The 25,577-nt window shown below is 43.5% G+C and overlaps 1 protein-coding gene and 1 non-coding gene across 5 annotated transcripts in view; both read right to left on the reverse strand.

The window, feature by feature from the left end:
* Positions 1 to 518: 518 nt before the first annotated feature.
* The window catches only part of COP1 (COP1 E3 ubiquitin ligase), a 128,953-nt gene continuing 103,894 nt past the window's right edge, over positions 519 to 25,577 (reverse strand). For all 4 annotated transcript variants that reach the window (XM_069789651.1, XM_069789649.1, XM_069789650.1 and 1 more), the window contains 2 exons: positions 3,586 to 3,630; positions 519 to 1,653 (listed from right to left, as the gene is read on the reverse strand). In XM_069789651.1, the coding sequence (XP_069645752.1) occupies positions 1,636 to 1,653; positions 3,586 to 3,630 (63 nt within the window). In that variant the 3' untranslated portion in view covers positions 519 to 1,635. The remainder of the gene's footprint in view (positions 1,654 to 3,585; positions 3,631 to 25,577) is intronic.
* Positions 19,059 to 19,193, reverse strand: LOC138686654 (small Cajal body-specific RNA 3). Its single transcript, XR_011325960.1, has one exon. It is a non-coding gene; the product is annotated as a small Cajal body-specific RNA 3 (non-coding RNA).

Here is a 25,577-nt window from a genome sequence, read left to right on the forward strand (position 1 = left end):
CTGTAAGGCTTCATCCCTACTTCTCTGTTCATATCCCCAAGAGCACCCTTGCTTTTCTTTTCTGCTCTGTGACCAAAGGATGGGAGAAGACCACACAATCCTCCTGGGAAGATCAGAATCAGGCTTTTAACACCTGGAGGACATAAGACACCTTTCACATGCCATCAGTTACAGCTCCTTGATGGGTGGCCCCAGACTGCAGCAGGGCCTTGCCTTGCTGACAAGGACAGTGAAGTCCCTGTGGCAATCCCAACCTCAGAGACGCAAGGGAGAGGAGTACTGCAATGAATGAATGCAGAGAGATTCTGCTTGCAAACCAAAACGCTTCCCACAGGTATCACTGTATACATTGCACCTTTGCCACCCACAGCTAGGAAAAGATGCTACGCCTACCAATTCCACTTTCAAGCTTAATGAGTTCTGGCAGCAATCCTGACAGCTCAGCATGACTGCTACTCATGAAGACTGTCTGCATCTTCTTACCCTCCCCGCTATCCTGCCAACAAAGGAACAACAACTCTTAGCATCATGGTTTATTCCCCCTCCATATGTACAATTAAGTGTATGCATGACCATTAAAAATAAGGCTACTTATATCATGGCTCTGAAACACATTACAAACCAAATCCATCCACTCCCTTATTACAACATTCAAAATGCTTGGCTTCCATGGTGTGCAGAGAAGGGCAAACACAACCAGACCACACGGGCGATTAAGTGGTGCAGGGCTTTGGTAACTGGATCTAAAAGCTTCCTCCTCTAGCTGAGAAAACACAGCCAGGTCACTGAGAGGGAGATAGTTATCCCACAGTGTCTTGGTGAGGTCAGTCCAGGTCCCAGGCAACTGCAGGTCACCTCATCTCAGCATGCTGCTGGTGGCAGGCAGCAGAGAGGCCCAGGCTCATGACGACAAGAGGACAACTTAATCCTCTCCTTTGGAGCTGCCCCTTTGGGTTGAGGCAGGGGCATAAGCAGAGGAGGAAGGGGAAGCTGTCATTCTCTTCTTGATGACCAGAGGACTTCAGTCTCCAGAGGTGTCAACGTGGGTAACATTTCTCAACATGTAATGCATCTAAAAAAAAATATTAATAAATCAAAGGAACAACCAAACTATACTGTTATGGGATCTCAAAGTGAATTGCTTGCATGTCCAGGTAAGGCTTAGATACTTTTTTTTTTCCAGTGGGGATGAAGAACAGTCCAGATGAAAGTAACTGGAGATGTGCAACAGAGGACAGCCCGGTGTGGTCCTGTAAGCTCCCTTCCCAAGTAAATCTGTTCCCATATGCAACAAGAGAGAATCTTCCAGCTTCAGCTTGTGGCTCAATAAATTTTATTATTCCTTTTTGTTTTTTATTTAAAAGAATTTGTTTTCCTATCGTAAAAATTAGACAACCATACCACCACCACCAGCAGCAGCAAAGTCTGTGGAGTTAATGTTGATGGCAGACAGTTCACTGGTGTTTCCAGTGTCTCAAAAGGTCCTAGAAAGTCCATAAATGGAAAAAACCCAAACATGATGGTTTTGGGGAGGAACATCAAGGTGGTTTCGGTTTCTTGTGCTGCTGAAGATCCCAGATGAATACTGTAGCATATCAGCAGGACCAAGTACCTCATGCCTTGAGAGAAAACCCTTCATACCAGCTCCAGTACCTGATCAGTAGGGAAGACGAGACATTTAGACTAGGAATTTATGACATTCATTATCTCCTACATCAGCATATAGATCACTAGGACAGGACTGACCCCTCCGTCTCCACCCCTTACCTTTATTCACCAGCATACAATAATATCACACAGATGGGATAAGATTTTGATGTCTGCTTGCACTTGAATAAATTATGGCATGAAGCAAACCCATCTACTGTTGCCTCATTTCCACTCATCCCAATCAACCAGCTCTTAGAAATCTTGTAATGGAGATCAGAGATTTTGTCCTCTCAGCCCTCTGTACTCACACTTCCCTTGTCCATGGCTAAGATGGTGCAGCAGCCTCTGAAGGCATGGTCTAGAGATGGCAGAAGAAAAGTGACTATGAGGGCTGTCACAGCCTGTATTAACATGGTTTGGATTTACTAGGGAAAGCTCTAGAGCTTTAGCCCATGGGTACTGTCTGGCATGGCATCTGCCCTCAGACTGGAGTGGGTTTGTGCAAACCCAGTCCCTTACCAGACCATCCCACCTTCAAAGGTGCCAAAGGCAAATGAAAATACCAGACTTCTGACAGCCCTGGCTGTTTGCACATTTCTCTGTCTGCCTTCTCTCATTAACAAGCAAAGTGCATGAGCAAAACCTCTCCTCTCTGTGGGATTCACTTCAAGGTATCAAAAGGATCTGTGCATGTTGTCCATTTTACTAATAAGGAAGTGACCGAAGTAACGAGCAACCAATGCCAAAGCCTGTTAAATAAATCACCTATGAGAGGCTACAGCATCACACGCTGCAACAGCAAGAGTAACCAGGCCATTTGTGGCCAAAAAGGAGGAAAAAAAAAAAAAATCTTGACATGCAGCCAAACACAGACCACTTGGGTCTCTCCCCATTTCTGCTTTTTTTGCGATTTTCCAGGACCGTTCAGACCAGCAACTCAGGGCTGGCTCCAGAGAGCTGCTATTGTCACAGGGATGCAAGGGGAAATCAGGAAGAGGACCTCAGCTTCACGAGAGTGACAATCCAGGGTGTAACTTTGTAAACAGCAAGTAAACCCCTTTATCAGCAGCTACAGAAAGCTGCCAGGGCTCTGGGCTACAAGCCTATGGCATTAACCACCAACCCTCAAAAGCATAGTGGTGGTCAATGCTGCTGTGTACAATTTGGGATGGCATCAGACCTGGGCTTCTCCAGAGAATCAGCACCAGCCTGGGTTTAGGTACTGGTTTTGCTTGGCTGTCTGATAGACATGTATAGAAGGACAAAGTCTTTTCCATATTGCTTGACATTTCATGCATAGAAATACATTGAACAGACACTCTGGAAGACTTTCAATTCAAGTGCTGAAAACCTGGCAAAACGCTGGTGTCTCAGTGCACGGGGAAGGCTGTTGCTTTCACAAAACCCTGCACTGGCAGCTGCTGTCTGTTACAGCCAGTCTGGGCACCTGGAGTAAGCAAAGTGAGGGAACATCCCTGCTCATTTCAAACACTGCTCCAGCTGGCTGCACATCAGGAGCTCTGTTTTCAGCTTTGCTGCACCTTGCATCGGTGGCAGCAGCCAGAGGATGGGCTCTGGTTAACACCGGCGAGTTACTGCACAGCCTCCGCTGCCACAAGAACCAGCATGAGCCTGCGAAGATGCTTCTGCCAGACTCTCCATGCTACCAGGTCCCCAAGGAGCAGCGGAGGCATAGTGGGTGCTGGATGGCTGCCAGCAGCTTTTCTACACCTTGCTTTAACTGGGTTTCATTGCTGGTGTGCCGTCTGCTTGCTCCACCACGTGCCAGAGGCAAATATATCATTTAAATTACAAACTTCTACAGTTGGGATGACCTCCTCTAATGGTTTGTCCTGGCTGTACGGTTTCTCTGACCTTGCTTTTTACTAACCACAGATTCAAGCGTTTAAAGAGGAGATGCATGAAATAACTTACCTTAATTGTACCCTGACTGTTAGCAGCAATCAGCACATTGGACTCCTGGAAAAAAAGAAGAGGCACTATCACAATCTGCCATTGCCTTTTTTTATTTTTTTATTTCTTTTTTGGAAGAAGCAGCAGAGAAGCAGCAGTTGTTTTTATCTTAAACATTAGAAGTATATCTAATTTCAAAGAGACTTAACTCTTCCCATTTCCAAGATGCTTTTGAGGCTAAAAGTCTTTATAAAAGTTATATTACCTTAAAGAATTAGAAAGCAATAATCCGTAGTGCTTGTACAGAGCTTTAAATCTCCAAAGCAATTTACAAACATGAATTAATCCTCACAGTCTCCCTGTGAAGTGGGCAAATTTCATCTTTTGGCAGTGTATGGGCAAAGGTCTCCAGCGCCCTAACTAAACCGACTAATCATCATGACAAAACCTCTCCGGTTCTGAGGCCGTGCAACCTCTCCCAGAGCCAAGAGGTTTCAGGCAAGTAAAACAAAGAAGAGAAGAGATTAGAGAGCAATAGCAGTTTGGAAGGGAAGATAAACAGAGAGGGCTCCAGCCCTACTTTATTCAGAAAGGCAGCATCTATTTACCTCCTGCTAGTTGATGGAGTTGCCTTTGGAGATATCCTGGTTGTCTGCAAATTAATGGTCTGCTGCATCAGTCAGGCAACCCCCAGGCAAAAACTGGGGGAGACAGCCCCTGCTCTTGTGATCGCATTCCTGATGCAACCAGCAAGTGCAGACACACGCTCCCAAACCAAAATTGTTCAAATAGGGAAATCCAGAGAAACAATACGGTGCTGATAAACCTAAAGCACATAAGCGCTGGGGCACTGGCAACAGCCCCGGAGATGCCAAGGTTGAACCGCTGCTCCCAGACCAGTGTCCTGCATCCATTCTTGCACCAGCAGTTGTAGCATATAATGCCAAACCGTCCGCCGTGAACCACTGTCTCTAAAAACGGCTGATATCTTCTCAGACACATTTTTCAATTTCTCCCACTGCTGCTATCCATCCCCAGACAAACTTGCTGTAATTATCCCATCGCTTAACACATGCATTTTTAATAAACTCAGTGACTAGAATACACCCCGCTCCAAAGGGAGCAGAAAGGCAGCTCGACCCAGCTCCAACAGCGTTGCACGCTGCCTTGCCACGAGGTTCAGGATTTTGCACAGCCACCAGCTTTGAAGCAAAGGGAGAAAAATACTTTTCAACGCAAAACCCCACTTATGAGGTAAGAGTAGCCTTGTGGTGGACCACGGGGCTAATTGTTATAGATAGATTTGTTCACCCCTGGTACAATCATTAGGGGATTAGTTAAGACTCCTGATATTATCTCACCAATGATCCTCCAAGTCAAAGCTCCTGAAAAGAAAGTATACCCTCGCAGGAAGCATATGCTCCAGTTTCCATTAATTTGGTGGCTGAAAGAATCTAATCCTGTGAACTGCCCAGCTTCTGGTTAACAGCATTAAAATCAAAACCCACCGGGGGGAATGCAGATAAAAATGTGATCTGGGGACTAAAACAGGGACCAGGATACCCGATTGGATTTTGAAGGCAAGGGAGAGGCACTGGCAGCTATCTAGTGTGCAGCACAAGAGACTTGAACTCCCGAGTACAGATTATCCAGGGTTTGAATGATTCCTGTTTGCTCTGTGAGTGATTGGTAATTCATCCTGCTGCTGCAGTCTGCTGGGGTACCACTGTAAATGAACTCTGGTTCAATGAACAGTTTTACCTGCTAAATAAAATAAAAACGCCAGAGGGTAATATACTCTCACTCCCTTGTTCTTCAGAAGCCACTGGGTTTTTTTTTTCAGCAGGGTCTGAGCTAATCACCACTCTGCTGCTTTCATCCACAACCATGAGACACAAACGGGAGCAGACAGCAGCAAAATTAGCACCAAATCTGTCATCGAACAAACAGTGACTTGCTTGTTAAGACACTCTAGCACTGCTTCCCCAGGAACACAGCTAAATAACTTGTTTTTAATCCTCTAAAGAAACAATTCTCCTTCATGTTGCCTGTAAAACAGCCGATATATTCAACACATTAAACACCTAAGCAAGTCGTGAAGTTGCTTAGATCTGCAGGTCTGTAACTCGCAACAGCTGTGTGCATGTTGAACTAATCCTTTTGCCAGGACATGTATGGATGGAGTCACCACATCCTCAAAAGATAACCACTACAACTACTTAACTGGCAGAATATCTATTTTCCCCTACTGCACCACTACAAGTATCTATATATCTCAGGCATGAAAAACAGGGTATCACCATCCATTGTGGTTGCATGTTCTACTTTACCATAATCACTTGGTGTTTCTATCCAGGCCAAGAAGGCTGAAAGGCTGGCCTTCCTCATCCCTCCCACATTTGTTGTCTGCAGGATCCAGAAACTCCCAAAGCAGAAGCAGGGGATGTGTTGGAGATCCACCCCAACTGAGTAGTACTGCTCTGAAGAAATTGGTTATGAAAATGACTCTTCTATGCATGCACCCCTTCCTAGGGGTGGTTAGCACCTGTAGCCTTTCTTAACAGCAGAGACAGAAGGTGCCAGCTGCCTTTGCTAAAACAAGATTGAAGAAAAAAAATGAACAAACAGAACAAAAATCAAGGGGATGAGTGTTTACTGCCTGGCAAGCAACAGCATTTTGTTCCATGTGGCTGCTAATCTCAAGTATTACTGCACCCCAGTGGAAAGCCACCGACTGCGTAACCTGATGAAATGTGGCAACCTCTCCTCTGCACATCAAGGCAGATAAGGAGCAATTGCTGGAGACATGCTGTGGTGCACTCGGGTCCCCTGCGATGACATAACGTGGCATCTCAACAAGCCAGGGACAGCCATAAAATTGACAGGGGACAGCTTAAGAGTTTTGGTCCTGTTAAGTCAACAGAAAAGAGCAAGGCTCTGGGGATGTCAAAAGTATGCATCTTTTTGTCTCTTGGCATTACATATGAATTTAGAAAGATTAATTGACAAATTTAGGTGCATCTCAGGACTCATGTTAAGATTAATATAGGGTGCAGGTCCAGAACTGCTCTAAGATGCTCCAGGGCTGAAGTCCTGTGCTAAGACTTATGAACAGCCTCCCACACCTGCCAACTTTTTCCTCGACTGCAGAGACAGTATTATGGGAAGTCTGAGGGACAGTTCCTTGACATTGGGAAGGACTTGACTCCACCACAAATCTTTGTTATTGCCTACAGACTGGACACTTATCCATACAGAGGTAGGCATTATGCCAAATGAAGTTGTAAATCAGACCTGAGTGCGAAGACAGACCAGACAAACACCTCTGTCCTGAGCCTCACACATCCCTGTTCTCCTGGATGTGGCACTGGATGAACACAACTGGTCCACCCACAGGAACTTAGAAGCATTTGCCCTTGGGATTCAAAGGGACTTTCACTGATTGTGCCAAAAGAAGAAATTTCTGCAGCACATTCTTGATGGCAAAGAAAACAAAATCAAATTTAGGACCTTCCTGAGTAGATGAGATACCTGCTACATTCATCATTCGAAGGAATTATTCACCCGGTGACAGCTGGGCTTTGAAGCACACTGATTTCCTTCCCTCCTAGATGAGCCCTGTATTTGGATGGCCCTGGGGAAGCAATTTGTACAGGGAAGGAAGGGAGAAGGAGAGTCTGGCTGCCTGCTGGTATTCATGCAAGAGCAGTTGGCATTAAGAGAATCAGAAATGCTCTGGATGTTTTGCGAAGCTTGAGGAAACTCAGCTGAACAACTGAAAAGTTGTCGGAGCTGCTTCAGGGCAACAGGGCGTACAAGGCAGCTGAGATTGTAGCTTTTTACTCTTTCTTTATATCTTTGTGCAAGAAAACACTGGGGGAGGGGGGAGGCGGTGGCAGTGGCAGGGGAAACTAAATGAACATCACCCCAGATGGACAGCTGTTAAAACCACACACGCATCTCCTTGGAGGGATACACGCTGATATCCAAGCAGACTCAACTCTACATAGCAAGGGAAATCTCCAGACAGACCCTCTAGCTAAGCTGTAAACCCATCTTCCCGGTAACAGCAAGGCTCATCTCTAGCCATCCCTCTTTACTAATAAAGAGCCACCGTGGACAACCACTTGCAGCCGCAGTGCTCCAGGAGTTAAGCACCGCTCTCACCAGCAGGCTTATGCAAAATCACAGCTGAGTATTTTATTGTCATCCTTTCCTGACACAAAATGGAGAACCTGTCCCAAAGGGGCTCAAAATAGGCATGATGACCACAAATCACTTGCATCTTTTTTTTTTCCTTTAATATAATCCTTTGTGAGACCATTCCTCCTCTGTTACCCCACATACATCAATCCTTAAAGTGAATTTCAGAAGCTCACACTGAAGGAAAAGCTGGAGCATGGTCTACACAAGAGGAGCCTGGATGCTGACTTTGAAAGATCTTGGTCCCTCTTGTTGGGAATGAAACTGCGAGTCAGAACATTTACATGTGAACAAACCCTACACTTTTATAGTTTGTAAATGCAGTAGTTTTGCTAAGGCTAGTCTTACTAGGAACAGTCAGGGCGTCTGAAGGTTGGGAACTGCAGTGGGTAGCTAACAACCACAGCTTTGACCATGTAAGCCAACACATAAAAGAAGCGGCAGCACTCCTCTGTACCATTAGCCCGACAACACTAACCTTTAAACAAACTTATCTGACTGTGTTTCCTGCAAGGCCCATGCTGAGGAAGGAAGAAAGTTTGGCTAAAGGAGAAATGATACAACATGGATTTATTCCTACTTTTGCACTCCTCGCTACCTTCTACAGATACGAGTAATAACCCAACAAGCTGAAGAAATTGTTCTGTAGGATTATAAAGATGTCAATGGCAAAGCAAGATGTGTTTCCAAGTTATATGTGCACATGTTCACGTGTTGGACTGGAAATCTTATTTGGGACTTTCACCATATTATAAATAATTACAGCCCATGAAGTTTGTACCTCTTTGTTGTCCCCCCTTTTCTGCACTAATAAAGCATATTCGCCTCAAAACTTCCAGCGCAGTCATCACTGAGGTAAGCGTGAATTTTCTGGATTTTCAGCTAGGTTTGTTCTACAGATTCACAGTTAGGGTTCTTAAAGATCTTATTTTAAATTAACAACTTCTCACCTTCCCACCCCAGCAGACGTTTTTGCTAACGAATGGCTGGTTCGTCAGCAATGCTCTTTCAAGCAGAAGGACTTGCTGCCAGAGAACCCTGAGCACTTACTCAAAGGAACTGGAGCCTAATTAAGCAAAGTTGTTGATTCAATGAGAAAATATACTGGGTGAGAAAGCTTGCACTCAAGTGGCCATTGTCTTATGTTATTTATAGGCAGAATAAAAGTTTATAGTTGAACTAAATCTAGTGCTGTTTGTACATAAAGCCCTTTACGTAATGCTACTCAGTCCTTACTGAAGATGGCAACTATTACTCAGGTGCTAGCTTTTAGGACTGAGCAGCAGACCATCTGCAAGACATATTTCACAGAAACTTTTCCCATCGTCATCATACGCAAAGTCTTTTGTGAAAGCGGTTCCCCAACAGACCACCAGTGCTCTTCATCTTGTAATTAGCAGATTCTAATGGCTTTTCACTCTAATTCCCCTGAGACCTGGTTATTTTCTTATTGTACAACTCAAGTCAGCTTTTGTTTTTGAAAGAAAATTACAAAGTCTAACCTAGGAAACACAATGAACCTCTAATGTACAAAAATCAAACGGTTTTTAAAAGCTAAACTGCTAGATTAGATCTCTTCCCAGCAGGACAATGTGCTGCACATGGAATTTTATTTTCTTTTTTCCATTGTTGCGATACAATCATTACCAATGAAGGGGTGCATGGTGGGATGGTTAAAGTGGTGCACAATCCTCTAACTCCCTGTGTGCCAGAATTTACTTTATATGCCATCACACTCACCTAATATTAATCCCTTCTGAACAATTTTAAGGGATTGTTTATTATCTATACCGTGAACATCAGGCCCAAGCAGAAATTAATTACTTCTTTAAACCAAGCTATTCTTTAAAGAACGAGGTCTAACATACAAAAGATGTTGTACCAAGACATTTCAGAAGCAGCAACACCCATGTCTTTAGGTTTTAAAACTGGAACAGAATATGCATGCCTAAACCATGTCTTTTAATCCTTAGAAACTGTATTTTTATCTCATTCTGAAGGTAATTCCTTTGTACACACAGAGATAAAGCCTCCTTAGGCTTATCTGGTCCCCCCCCGCAAAAAGCAACAACTCAAAGATCTTGTCTAGAAGGAAGCACAGATCCAGCTGCAAATACACAATCTTTTGTGCTTTTAAGTTTATAAATGCTATACAATTATACCCGCACAGCATAATAAAGATATTTTCTTAACACATTAACCCACAGACCTGCAGATGACGGCACTCCTTAGGCTCAACTTTCTACAGAAAGACTTGCCTACAATCATATGCACACATCTATAGTTTCTTCTCACGTAGGAATTCACGGACACACTATAAAGGCAAAAAAGCTTTCAAACAAATTAGGGTTTTCATCATCCTACATCATGCAGAGTTTGCAGCTTCTGCATGAGATGAAGCATGTCTCGCTAGGAAACACGCGCAGGTAGAAATTCAACATCTCCTTGAATCCCCCCCCCTCATTTTTCTGCAATTCCAGACTTTAACCTCTGTACCAGGGATGCTTTTATCAAGTTTTCTGACACTTCCACATCTGGTATTTTCTAATCGTAACTCAATACATGAATAAATCCCTCTCTCCTGCTCCCTGAAGAAACAGCCTTCTCATTTTTGGATTTTACACTTAATGCATTTTTCTACTCGTCTTCAGACCAAACTCAGCATAAGAAGATGCTGTATAACTGGCAGCTTATTTACTATCATCTATACCCAGGTATCTGTATTCACAGTACATGGGTGCCCAGAGGAAAACAGTCCAAGGCTTGCTCCAATGACACACTCAAATAAGTAGTAAGCTATCTCTCAGCCAAGTGAAAAATCAGTTTTTCTTAGCATGACCCTTCTTTTCAGCATGTAGCTCTCAAGAAAACAAGATCGACAAGGCAGCTGAAGACCAGGCTAGAAGAAAATAGAAGCATGCACGTGTATGGTGCTGCACACAGGCACCAATTTGCTCGTTTCTACACTGTCTTCTGAATTCAGCATGGAAACGGAGGCCAATGAGACTGATGGGAAGAGGGCAAAGAAAGCTTGGCAAAGGCAGGAAAGCCAGCCAGCAAAGCCCACCCATATTACAGGCGACCACCTCTGTAATTTAGTTGTTCTGGAACAAAACTGGTTTTGATGAGCGCGTAATTTATTTAGAATTCAAGATGAGAATAAGTCATCAGACACTTATTATTCTGCATCTACTGCAAAGCGAAGTACACAGCTCTAACAGCTGTTGCGCACTCCCCATCAGGCAAGGTAGGGAGACCTATGTTAAAACCAAATTATGTTGTCGTTAACCCCCTTTCCCCAAATGGCAAGTCACATCCTCTGCATGTGGGAATATTGAGCTCCACTGCCCTGCACTCCCTCTGCTGATACATTTTCCTCCTTTCTCTTCTACAGTTTGTTGCAGTCAGTCATTACGTCATGCTGGAGATAATGAATTTAATCTCTGCCTAGCCAAAGGAGCATGCTGCCCTGCCCGTCAGTGCTGTATGTGGCAAAACCAAGCCCCAGGGTGCTATCATTACTATCGCTATCACTGTTGCTTATGCATCCCTTCCAAACCCTCATCAGAAATCAAACGTGCAAGCTAAAGAAACAGCCACCAACCTGCATGAAATTATTCAGAAATGTGACCTAGATCTGGCAGTTTTAGATTTTGATTTTGTGCAGACCATTGGCAAACCATCAGGGATTCAGAAGCCATAAACAGAAATCAGTACAATATGAAAAGCCTTTTCAGTCCAAGTTAGCCCACATTACACAGACAAGCAGTCCACCCTACAAGCACAGCCTACCACGAGTGCTACACAGCCCAGTCCTGAAGCACAGCAAGGACCACCACTCCCAGCTACGGCACCGGGAAGGAACGGATGCTGGTGGGAAACTCCTGAGAGATGGTAAAAGACATCTTTTCCCGTGCGTCTCAGCTCCTCGGTCCTCTTTAATTTACAACACACTCCTTGCCCTACTGTGAAGGGCAAACTCCAATTTGTTTAAGCCCTGCTTCATGTTTAGTTGGTTCTCTTAAGCCTCTTTCTTTCATACTCACGATGCGTTCCCCCATCCCTCTTACCTTCTCTATTCTTCTTCCTTCTCCTTTTTGCCAAGTCAGTGCTTTCTCTTCCAACTCAACTGTATCCAACACTCCTCAGTTGCTCAGTTCCCTCTTTCAAATATTCCTCTTCACACTTGAATCAGCAATTCCCTAGTTTGTGCCAAAACGCTTTCATCTTTCCCAGACCATCTGTCCTATATCCTTTGGGCCTTTTGTATTTGTGAGATCATTGTCCCTTGCACGGCATCTCTCATCAGAACCCTACTTTCAGCACTCCGCTCCTGAGTTTCAACTGCCTCTTCTACAGCACTGTGTACATTTTCCCATCTCCTTCTCCCTCTCCTTGTGAATCCACCTTTGAAAATCCTGCTTACAGAACAGTTTCCTTTTCTTTCCAACCCTTTCACCTCCAACATGCTAGCACCAACACCAATGCGCACATCTTCCTTGGGTTCAGAAAGGGAATAGCTGATTAACCTTCCTCCCTGGTCCCAGTATCCAATCAACCAGCTGTATCTGCTCCCACAGGCCTTCTCTTCTTAGTTCTGTACTTCTAGGTCCCTAAACTCATTACCGCACTAGGATGACATAGCTGTTCCTCTGGTCCCTGCCTGGGCTGTCAGCTACAGCTCATTCCCACATCCACCTCAGAAACATCTGCAAAGATTTAAAAAAAAAAAACAACAGAGGAGAGAGGAACATAAGGAGGCAGAGGCCCTATGATTAGGCTTCATGTTATTTTGTGGGAACAAACCGCTGCTGGGCCAGGTTTCAACAGCAGAAGGTGGTCCACATCAGCAGCCTTGCAGATGCACACATGCCCCAGATATCCTTTCTGTCATGCTTTTTCCTGATACACAAGAGCTAATACTGCACATCAGCTGCCACGCTGAGCTGGAGCACACTCCTCCAAAGGCTGACAAATGGTTTCTAAGTTGGGCCAAGAGGCATCACTGCTAGGTGACAAACCTCCCGTGCTCTATGAAGCTCAGCACACTGTTGATGCTGCCAGTGGCTTCCCTGGGGCAGGCACTGGAGCTTGGGTCCTGTTATTAAATCAATCCCCACATAGAAATACCATGAAATAAGCCATTAGCTGGTCCAGCTCCTGCTTCCCTTCCTCTCCCAGTGCCATTAGTTTCAGTCTCTAAATAGCTGAATGATACAGGCTTAAAATTGACCCAACCACCTTGACGTTAATATTTTAAATTATTAAGTCTTAGTTCTCTAATGCCAATAAATCATTTATATGTGCACATTTAATTAACAATCCAATCAGTAAAAACAACTTAGCATGCGCACAGCACATTTTATCAGAGGAACCAAAGACACATTACAACATTAATTAAGTGTAACAAATGCCCTGGTGAGGTAGCTAAGTATTATCCTACTTTGACATGTGGGGAAACCGAGGCAACACACTCAGTGGATTTGCCCAAGGTTAATCCAGATGTTCACAACGAAGCACTGAAGAGAAAAAGCAGGGAAAAATACCATTGAGATTTAACTCTCCTAATAAGCATTCCTTTTCTGAACTGCAGTATTTACTTATTTGCTGATGAGAAATCAGCTCCAGCTGTGTTCCTCTCCCAAACACACTAGGGGCACAACCCACTGCTATCAAGCACACTAAAAATCAACCCTAAACTGTAACAGCCTGCCAGGTGAGGCTGAACACACCAGTTCCAACATGATACCTAGCCAAGGGTTTTAAAGAACACTTAAAGACCCTTCCCACCCCACAGTTCACACCTATGCACACATCTAAGCCCATGGGATGCAGGACTCTTACCTAGCAGTCATAGGTCCTAGACCTACATCAGTGGCTGGCATCTCTCAGGCGCTCCAACAACTCATCCAACCCTTGGGGAGTTTCACACCAGGCTCCCATGCCAGGAGTATGGGAGAAGAGCAAGAAATTCCTGAATGACACTGAGTGCTCACAACACACTGAACAGTTAGGAATCTTGGAAAATATCAGGTGTCCCAATATCCTCACTCTTCTACAAACCCATAGTCAAACCAGTCTTTCAGGCCACGTAGAGTCCATCCTGCCATCTCCTCCTCCCTTCCCGCACCCAGATGACCCTCACAGTGGTCCCAAACAATGGTGGCACCCACATAACTGTGGCAGCTCTGAGGACATGCTCCTCTGTGCCCTCAACCTACAGTTCTAGATCCAGCAGTTTTGTTTGCTTCCCCCATTTGGTACAGAAGAACACTGGTTCCTGGGGCTGAGGCTGTAGCTGACAGGCAAATTGATTTGTCCAAAGTATCAGGGATGGGGTTTTTTTGGTAGTGCCTGGCAGCCATCTAGAATTCAGTCCAAGAGCCCATACTGGGGCAAGTCCAGCCTTGTTTTTTTCCAAAAATCATGAATTCTGCTCTGTATGCAAATTACATGTTGTGGAAACACTTCAGGTTTCCCAATTATCATGTGATGAAATGTTTCAGACCCAGATGATGCCTACTGTCAGTCCCTTTAATCCACGTGCCTGCCTCTCAGCAAAGCTGGATGGATTGTCAGAAGTTCTCATTGAAACCAAGAGGAGCTCATGTCCTCAATGCCTTTGGCAACTAGATCTCTATGACTAAGGGACCTGAGTATTGATATGAAGCCTGTCTCATGATGGTAGGATACAGAGCCTTCCTTCTCCAAGCAGAATGACGTACAAAGTGTTGCTTACATGCGAGTAATCACAAAGTTACCAGCTCCTGCACAGCTCCCAGTCTGAGACAGGTTGTGCAGAAGATTAAATAACGCAGAATTCACTTAATTAAAGCAAAAGAGAGAAAGGCCTGACTAATATTGAGGTATTAAAGCTACCATAGGCTTAAGACAGTGCAGATAAAGCCCTGAACTAACTTCTGGAGAAAGAGGTCTTGCAGCTGTGTAACTGGTGGCAACATGCTGGCCAGTGCTAGTGTGACAGGCTGGAAAGAAAAAACTTACTAAACCCCTCACGTGACACTATCCCCTCAAAGCAGAAGTGGAAGAGCAATTAATGCATTACATTACAACCACAGATGGTGGCAATCAATACAGGAGAATGGGTTAATCATAGGAGATGTCAGGAATGACGAAGGGAGCCAAGCCAAGTTGGGCTGGCTGGGTCAGCAAGAGGGGAATGCTTTGGCAGGAACTCCTGAAATAGCTGATGGACTGAGAAAATCAATTTATTTAAAACTGATAACGGATTCATACTCCACTACTGTTCATTTTATACAGTTTGGCTGTCAACTCTCTGGGGCTGGAAGCTGTCACTTGCGGTCTCTTTGGACAACACCTAGTAAATTGGATCTCCTGTCGACTGTAGCTTCTTTGCACCATCCTAATGAAATCACCTCCACCTCTAAGACTGGCCTGACACAGAGATGCAAAAAAGGGTCACTTTAAAGCAACCTGAATTCTGACATTTCATTTGTATGCTTTAACTGTAATAACATCCCTTGAACATACCCATACATTTTTAAGTGGGATCCCACCACCAAACCCAAACTCTGATACTACAGTATTCCAAACCGAACAGCTTTGCAAGTTCTGGACCTATGTTAAAATCCTGACCGTTTCATTAATGGGTCTTGGAACAATGTTGCAGTGGGACTCAAGTGCTCAATATCTGCAAAAAACATTAACTATTCTGAATGTTTTGCTCATGCCAGCTGGAAAAGGAGGATGAAGGTTTCACTGCATCTGCAAGCCTTCTAATTGTGTTACTGGATGGGCCAGAAGCCTGGCACCCATGGAAATCAAAGCCTTCATTTCTCTTTAAGCCAGGAATAGTATATTTAATAGCAACAAGAACAGAGCCATGGGTCTAAGTGTCAGCACTGAGGATGCTGTCTGGGGTGGGGGGGGTAGGAACAACAGTGTACATAAGATGCTGCATCTCCAGCTGAGGCTGCAGGCAGGGAGAGTGGGGGATTACACATCTGCATGATGAGCAGAGCTAGAGCACGGGGAGGGGAAGTGAGGCACAGCGGGAGAGCAAAAGTCTCTCATCCCTGGAGGTTGCTGCCACCCAAAGGGCTGCAAGCTGCTTGGTGGTTAAGAACAGAAGAGGGAAGGGTACCTGTCTGCAAAGTGGCCCAGCTTGTAGCTGCATAAGCCACTACAAGAAATATATATACATATATATCTATTTCTTGTATTTTCTATGCAACACATAGAAGTGTGCCACAGAAGTGAAATCACCAGGACCTGGGGAGATAAAAGGAGGGACCAATTGTTTCTTGCAGAGAAAAATCAAGGCACAAACATTATCAAGTGTATAAGCTTCCTGAAATTATACCTGTACTAATGCTATTTATAACATACACCTATTTGGGATAGAGGATTTTGATTTAAGGAATGGAAGTTTAATTAAGGTAAAACAAAAGTTTCCATTAATCTTGAAAGAATTCACAACCTGCTGCTCTCCTTCAACATCCAATTCAGCTAATGTTATAACAGGATCAAGCGCAGCACTATGTACCTGAAACCTCCTACAATGCTGAGAAGGCCAGGCATGCTGTACCAAACCACGCAGCCTTCTCTAGTCTTCAGAAACAGCAAGCTTTCTCTCCTCAAAATAACTGTTTCTAAAATGCCCCGAGTGCAGTGGGCAAACATTTTCACTAGCTAGGGCATGCAGGAAAATTATGAAGGTGAAGAGATGTCGATAACTTGAGATCAGCAATGAAAAATGGCTAAAGCCTACACCTGCAGGCAGCAGGTCCTGATGATATCCAAAACTGCATTTAATGTCACAAGCACAAGTTTACTCTTGAGTAGTAACTAGGTAAAATTCCACTTATACTTAAATCTTCTCCCTGCACATATTCAAGTCATAGGGTTGTGTTAAAAAAAGTTTACTGTTTTCTGCTCCTGTGGGTACAGGGTAAACACAGGTAAGAATGGGGCAGCTGAGCTGAGCATCCTCCCCCAGCCAGCAGCACCATCTCCTCTTCACTCACAGCCAAGAAGGGGTTTAGAGCTGGCCTGGTTCATGGTCAGCATGGTCTCTGTAAATTTAGTATGACCTTATGCAAAAGGGAGGTGAACTGGACTTTCAGCTGGGTCATGTCTGCAAGGCTGTTTGGAAGAGAGCGCTCTTTCGTTTGTAAACTGAAAGATGCTGAAATCTCTAAAAGAAGGCATATTGAAGCCCACAAGCCATTTTTCCAGGTCAGTTTTCAAAGTAAGGCCACACTGCAAAATATCAGCTTTGATTACCAAAATGTATGGCTTGAATGAAAAAAGACAGTACAGTAAATTGAATTTTAATAAGGTCTGACTGTATGTAAAAGGTGACGAACTTAATTAAACAAAACCATACAGAGTACAGATGATACATATGAGAGGTTGCTTCTCTAATATCCTACTACTGATGCTTTCTCCATTGTATTTATCTGGGGGGAGAAGGGAGTAGGAAGAGAAGACAGCCATGCCTTAGGTATTAAGAATGATGAGAGTACAGCTTTATAGCTTTAGTACAATAAATGCAAAGCATGACATCTTCCCTACTTTGTTCTGCAGAATGAACTGTACAAAAGGTAATAATGAACTTTGCATCATCTAGAGGACTCAATTGTGCTCTGCTGCCTGCTTCCCTAATCCTATGCATCTAAAACACTACCAAATCCAGAAGGACGAGTGATACCAGCAACAAAAATGCACCTGAGAAATCAGAAATCACTGGGTCATTCAGCTGTTGAAAAGCATTTTAGATTTAAAAACAAAGGATGTAAAAAAAACCCAAACCCAAAAAAAACCCACCAAGGACTGAGATTAAAGTCAGAAGAAAAACATAAGATGTCTTTAGACAAGTTCACTGATTGCAAGAGTGGAAAAAAAGAAATCCAAACTTGGCACACAGCTCTTACTAGAAGGAAATTCCCTATTCTTTCATTTACCTTCCACTTTCCCCCTCCTCGACTTGCTCATTCACCTCCTTGCAACTTACCCTCCCCTAAGGAATATCAGGAGGTAGCCCCTGAATTCTAACTGCGTTTGCTAGTCTACTAAATTCCGTAGATTTAAATGGGCAAAATTAGCGGGACTCGCCTAACAGGCATTCTCCACAATGAGATAAAAAGTCACCTGAAGCTCTAGATGGGCTTTCTTTTGTTTATGTCTGTTAAATAATTCAGAGAGAGGAGTTGTCAAGCTGAATCTGCAAAGCTCCCTTGACTTTGGACTTACACTATTAGACTGCCTGCTTATTGTTTATAAAGACAAAAAGGAAAACATTACAGGATTGTATGTCTGCATGGGAGAGGAGTCAAGGACTAGAAGAACAAGGGCTGTTGGGACAGAAGTAATAAAAAAAAAAACAGAGGGGAAAGCAAAAGTAGGCAATAGGTGAAATACAGATGCTCTAGCTGCTTTGCTGGTACAAGTTGCCAGTTTGGTTGTGCTGTAAATAAATAACGCTAGCAGTTTCTCATGTAATATGATGTCATTCTTTAAAAAGGAAAACCCCAAATGCAAATGGTAACTTTAATTAGCAATTAAAAGCACAAGTTCCCAGCTATGCAGCTATAGCCACCTGTCCCAGATCTGTCTCACTTCTGCAAACCAGTGACAGTCATCAGGCAGTAGGCCAGCACTTAATAATCATTCCAAACCTCAGAAAGCGCAATTCATCCTTCCTCTCTTTCTTCCTTTTTTTTTTTGGGGTCTCTTTGGGCAGGCAAAGATTTACTAGGACCTGCCTGGGGACACCAGCAAACCACAGGCGATGGCCCTTGGCATCTCAGGTTGCTCACACACTCCAAGGTGCCTTCTAGATTTTTTTTTTTCTTAAATGACTCTAGGGCACGCATGGCTTTGATGGGGTTTTGCACAGTCATTTTCAATCAAAGCTGCAAACCTGGCTTTACACAAATGACTGTTTCTTGAAGCAGCAAGAAGAATTGAGAGGGAAGGGGAACCTCAGGACGTGCAGCCCTGCTCCACCCATGCATGTCTCTCGAGCCAGAACGTAATCGCCTCTACAGCCAGTTTGCTAAACCTAATGAGGACTTAAAAAAAAAAAAAAAAAAAGGCATTTTAATTCAAAACCCAATAACTATGACTATAGTCTTGCTTTAAACTACCAAGCTGGATTAACTCTAAGCAATTATACTTAGGTCTGGATGTTGTAGACAAAACCCTGCCCAAGGGCTGTCCCCACGTGGTGGGACATCGCAGCTGGGCAGCAAAGTTGCTACCGAGGACGCTGCAGGAGCTGTCTTGGCGTGTTATGGGATAATACACATGTATGGAGGGGAACGATCTGGTTTAGTTGGCTCTCCTAAAGCAGACAGAGACCTCCACTTTGCTCTAGGAAGACTGCAATGGTGGACAAAACCTGCTTCTTTTGCCCACGACTGGTCCCAACTGGTCCCAGCAGCTTCCAGTCCTACAAAATTTCATGATTAAACCAGCCTTTTATTACACTGTCTTTTATCCCCAACTTCTGACCGTATCAAATCCTAAATGAAACATGATGTAATGCATGCAAATAAGCTGAAGAAAAGAGGATTCAAATAATAGGAAAATATCATTAAGTGGGAAAGTTTAACTCAGAAGGTCAAAATCGTTCTAGCCAGAAGAAAGAGATGCTGCATGGGGCATGCATGCACACCCAACGGCCTGAAACGTGGCACTGATGGCTCCTTTCTTACTTGCTCGGTGACTGCCAGCTAACAGCAGAGCCTGAAGCCGCAATGCTGTTAATAAGTCCCTAAATCTCCTGGCCTTGAATACACTCCTAAACTCCAGGGAACAGCTTGCCAATGGTATGCTGCCTGCCAGCATCCCTACAGCAAGGCCATTAAACATCAAGCTGCTTTTTTTTTCCCCCCCTTTTTTTTTTTAAATTTTAAACGTGGTATGTGCATCTGAAATAAGTATTGCCAGCTCCCAAATGTTACTGATCATAGCCCGCTCTCAGATAGGAGTCCTGAAATGAACTGAGGGGCTGTCAAGCTCACACATTGCAGCCTGGAAATCCCTGAATTAGATGCTTCCCCCGGTGCTTGGCCCTCCAAAAGGGTGAAAACCAGATGACACCCTTACTCCGTTCTAGACTGTAACTTGAGATTTAGGACAACCTGACGGCTCTACACACTTCCCGCTGGAAAACAGGAGATTAAAGAAAAAGATACTAATTCTTAAAAACAGTTTTGTTGTTGGCATCACTGCACTGGCAGCGAGCACTTGGGGCTGGCGGCCGCAAAGGGGAGCGATGGATTGCGCTGTGGCTCTGCCAGACACACTGCCCGATGGGCTCGGATAGCTGGAGCCTAAGCTTGTCCTCCTCTGGGTTCCCAAAGAGGAAACAAAGCTGCACTAAGGTACTTAAGTTTCCATCCTGGCCACTCCACGAACCCAGCAGTGGCTCAATTAATAGCAAACCTTTAAGCCATCAGAGGCTTTTGCAGGTGGAGCCCTTCTTATTGCACACCAAAATAATTTCTAGCTAATATACTACACAGATTTAACCCATTCCATACAACACCTCTTAACAACTTTACTCCAAAAAATCAGAAAGCATTTTACTTTCTAATGAGCCAACAAATGAGGAAAAAAGCATCCTTCTTCATATGATGTACTCACAAGCAGCTCTCATATGCTTATGATTTCTCGGCACTGCGAGACCAAAAAAGGCTTTCAATAAAGTGAGATCTGGGTAATGTTCTACATCGCTCTTTATGGACAATTCAATCATCTTTGTTCTGGATTAAGCCTTGCTCCCGATTAATCTTAACAGAGCAATGAATAGGAAATTCACGACTCAGGAAGTAGGCAGATTTTATCTTTAAGCCCAATTCACAAGTAAAATCATCTCTCTTACAATGGATAATTCTGCTACTGTTCAAGTTATTTTCACACAGTGGGTATAAAAAAATTATCTCTAGATATCTCAAATTGAAATGACTGTTTTTAACGCTCCCTGTCATTTTGAATGCATGCAAAGACTAACAATACTGTATCAAAAAGAAGAGCTCAACAATCAAGAAATCCATTAAGTCACCAACAACACTAATAGCAAAAAAGGAAGTTTAAAAAGACTCAAGTATGTAAAGAAAAAAAATCATGTAATTTTCCTACTGGGATTATAGGAGTGAACAAACCCCCTTGTGTTGCGACACAGTACCTCTGATTTTATAATATCCTTCAGCTACATAAATATTAGAATACAAACCCAAGCTCTGCTGACAAAGGGTGAGAGAAGACAAACAAACACTTCTGGCATTTGATTTTTTGTAGCTAATCTGCTTCATTCTCCCTCGATTTTAGATATTCTTTCTGAAGAGATACTGCTGCTGACTCACGCCTTAACAGACACCACAGAGCTGAAGCTGGACCGTGTGGCAGGTACCCCCTGCTTTTCTCTTGGCCTGATGATGCCTCAAATGTTTCAGAGCAGAGATGGTGAGAAATACAGGACAAAATACAGTGGATGTAAGAAAATAAAAATAACTGTCCTCTGTCAGGACTACACACGACTTATTTCTTGTCACAGCAAACTCTTGTGTACTATTACAATCATCATCAGAAAAGCTCCCGTGAAGAGTCCATGATAATATACTGCCCTAGCTATTGCTTCCAAGGAAGAAATAAGTGATAGTATAAAGAAATGGCCTCTAGAAAAAAAAAAAAGCCACACACACAGCACATACACAGCAGGCGTTTGTCTGGATAAGGAGAGACAGAGATGATGGGGCTTGGCATGCATCACATTCATTACTTCATTAACTTTGATTTGTAGCGAGCTGGGCTCAAATTCCACATTCATATGTTACCTGAAATTAATACGGAAGCCCCAGCCTGGCCAAGAATACACTTGTCTGCATCATAAACTCACCTCAAACCTGCTCACAAAGGAAAACAACAAGAACTTCAAAAATCTGTACAAAAAAGAGTTCTCACAGCTCCCCTTCCCACTGCAGAATAGGTAATTCCCAGGTTCACAATGAATAGCAAAAGCCAAAGATTCAGTGATTGTGGTGGGCTTACAAGGAGGAGACTGTCCTTGTCCCCACTTCCATGCTCAGACAGCTCTGCTCTCAGGGGAAAACCAAGGAGCTTTATGATGGGAAGAAAAGGCATGGCTGCAGAGGATGGCCAAGAAACATGGAGAGGGTCTGAGTTTGCATTCAAGGACACACCGGGAAAGCAGCGGCCAAATTGCGTCCCTTCACCCTGCAACCACACATCTAGCCAAACATTTACCTAAAAGAAATCTCTAAAGCGGTATTTTTCTTATACAAACATTTGAGCATCAGCAGAGTGATTTTTCACAGTTTAGATCTTTGTTTACTTTTGGCAAGGTAAATATATATATTCTTAAGTTTTGAAACAAAGAAAACTCCCAAGCTCCCAGTGCAGGCTGCTGCCTGCTATAACACTAGAAGAAAAGTTTCACAAGCTACTAACTCCTGTTTTACTTCAGATTTTCATGCATTTCCCAACAATTTAAATTTCTTCTTTTGCACTGTGAAGCCAAGCATGAACCTAACGAAAACAGAAAGCTGACAGCGAGATGAATCCTTTTGTACTAAATAAGGACATTTGTATTTCACTTCCAGCTCATTTTCTCTCCTTTTTTTTTTACTCCTGCTGGCCCAAATTTAACTTTTCAAATGCTGGTGCTAATGTGCAAGTTGTGAAGCAAGGCACACACAGAAGCACTGTTAACCTCCTATTTTAATCAAGGATATTTCACCTTAAATGAGTCAAGACATCCCCCAAGCACACACTGCCCAGACTAGACCAGCTTGCCTTTGGTGGTCAGAAGAAACTTGGCCAGAGCAGTCTGCTTTGTAGAAGGCCTTTCTTGGAAAAAAAGGCAAAGAAGTCTCAACTGATCAACCTAGAAACTAGGAAGAAAAAAATCACGTATGCCTGATTTACACTGGGAGACTTGGCTAGCGATGCTGAGCCTCTGCCAGCATGGGTAGGGAGGAGGGATGCAGCTTCTCCTCCTCCTGCTGCAGTTAATTTATGCGCTATCTGCAGATTACAGGTAAAAGGAACTTTTTTATTTAATGGATCTGAACCAATCTTTCTTCCCAGTATATGTAATATTGCTTATCTTCCCTCCAGTATCTCTCATTACTGTAAGTAAATGGGAAACAATGCACTGTCTCATCTGCCAGCTCCCCAGGCTGCCCCAGCTATACCTCTCTGCTTAACTTAATATTCATTTCAGGCATACTAAAGTAATACTAGAAAATCCAGTACTGCACCAAACAGCTCACTTCTCTCCAGCTTTAGCAACCAGATAAGTTTTGGAAGCAATTATGATACACAATAACATATAAGAGACATAATTGTTTGAAGCAGTGCTTCCCTTGCAGAATTCAGAACACCCCACACAAGGGTGAACGCAACTCCATTCAGCTGTACAACCCCACATTTAACGGTATCATTTCTGTATAAAAGGTATTCATTAAATTACTAAACATAACTTTCCTGCCATACCGGCTTTCTCGTCCTTAGAAAGGACCGATTATTATAATTCTGTGTGTATCCTGTATGAAATAATTACATATCCTAAATATATATCCAGGTAGTTTCAATTCAGACATGAGATTGTTTTCAAGGAGCAACCATTTTCACTCCGTGCACATAGCTAGCTGATCTAGCATTAGCTGGAGTTAGATCAGAACAGCACCAGAAGGAAACTAAGTCTTATTTAAATAGGTTAAAAGGACACAAATCTGTGTTGCTGTTGGAAAACCAGTCTGAGCAGGTGTTTTTACAAGGAGTGTCATAAGAGCCTTAATTCTTGCTTTACTAACATGCAATGCAATTGGCATTAAGCTGGTCACAAGTTACTAGGTTTCAAAAAGCTTTGGGGTTTTGTTACTGAGAGCAGAAGGGCAGAAAGTGTATAAAAACCTTTAGAAGAGTTGCCCAAAGCCAAGCAGTAACTATATTAATGCACAGACCTACATAAAGGAAAGCTTTTGCAGAGAAAACTACCTGTGCATAAATGCTTCTACTTCCATTTCACCCAGAGGTTAAATTATCTGATCAAAATCTTGTGCCGGAAAGAAAAAAAAAATCAGTTCATATTTTTTCCACTTCATTTAGACTCTGTAAAACATTAAATCCTGCCATTAAAATTGCTTAATTAGGAGTGCTAGAGTGAAAGGTTGATGCAGCTCATGAGCTGCGACTACTGAATGGTGGTGGCCTGGCAGAACTTGTCATCAGTAGATGCACTGAAAAATGGGGGCGGGGGGAAGACAATATTGTGAGGTTGCTTTGACTATAATTGAAGCACTGTCACTTGTTAGAGGGAATGAGGTTATAAAGCCACCTTCAAACAGCAGCAGCAGCAGACCACCAGCAGCGAGGGTTTCAAACACCCTCAGTATGGGAATTCTGCTGCTGCACTGAAGCTGACTTCAAAGGCAGTGGTTAGCCCAATGCCAATGGCTTTTCAGAACCTACTTCACTCTCTCTCACTTTGCTCTTGCTGGTCTGAAACTAGAGTCCTCCTTTAGCACTGACTAAGTATTGGGAAATGCAGCTTTACCCCTGTAAGTCCTATCTTAAATGACCCCCTTCATCTGCTTCACAGAACACTGAATACTGCCCAACTTACTGGGATTAACTCCGAGCATTCACACCTTGTCTTACTGGCACTTTGTGCCAACCAGAGACTTCAGCAAATAGATGGCAATTTGGGTTAAAAAAAAAAGCCAGCACAAACCTAGCAGTGGAAAGGATAGCAAAGGCTGCTCACATAGGAAATGCTCTGACTCAGAGGAGACCAGCTTTGGCTCGAGCTTGAGATCAGGCAACAGATTCTGGCTCAGTACCTACAAAACCTGCCTGGCTCCTGCAATGACTTACTGCTGTCAGGGTGCTCTGCTCCAGGACACTATACATAATATACATTACAAAACCCCCCCGAAAATACTAGGGATGAACTTTCCTACTGAAAGGCTAAGAGTTGTGCGGGAAGAGAGAGAGCATGCCTGCCACCTTTAATCCCTAGGGCAATAGAGGGTGAAATGCCTGCGAGACAAAGGCGTAACACTAAGAACAAGCATGGGAAGAGATGAGCTTACAACTCACAATAAGCAGGTTTCCAGGCATCACTTGGCGGAAAAAAAAAAGCCCCCCCAAAACAAACCCCCAAACCTTACAACAGGCTAATCAACTATTTAATCAGCATCTCTAGAACCCAGAAGGATATGCATCAGCATTCAGACCAAGTGGCCCAACAGCAGCACTGCAGAGGTTGGGTGGGAAGGGAAAACAGTTGTCCTATTATTTAATTCTAAAAGCAAATGCTCTCTGAATACAAATCTGCTCTTTTCTCTTTCCACCCCGATATATAATATAAAGGTGACCCTCAGTACCACCCTAATACAAATAGTTTTCTATTACGTTGCATTGTTTGGGACATAACTTATACAAAGGGCCACACGATACATACTGCTGCACTTCACCTCATACCTTGTAACATTACGGTTCAGTAGGGAGCTGGGGATAGAATCAGGAATGAAGTCCAGGTTCCAGGTGAATTCCTGACTTGGGTTCATCTATTATAAAACTCATACTTGAATAAAGAACTGATGGTTACTAAAGCAGCAGAGTCCCAACAGGAGAGAAACATCCACTTACAAGTTTAATGACAGCTGCAGAGAGACTTCTTTGCGCCCCCAGTTCACAGTGTGTATCATTGCAATACAATTTGTGATTGCATTGGGATGCTCTTATTTTTTAAAGCCTAGGAAACAACAAGAGCCTGCTCAGACCTCTGCTTG

Source organism: Haliaeetus albicilla, chromosome 8 (genome assembly GCF_947461875.1).
Source record: "Haliaeetus albicilla chromosome 8, bHalAlb1.1, whole genome shotgun sequence".
In the NCBI taxonomy this organism is placed as follows: Eukaryota; Metazoa; Chordata; class Aves; order Accipitriformes; family Accipitridae; genus Haliaeetus; species Haliaeetus albicilla.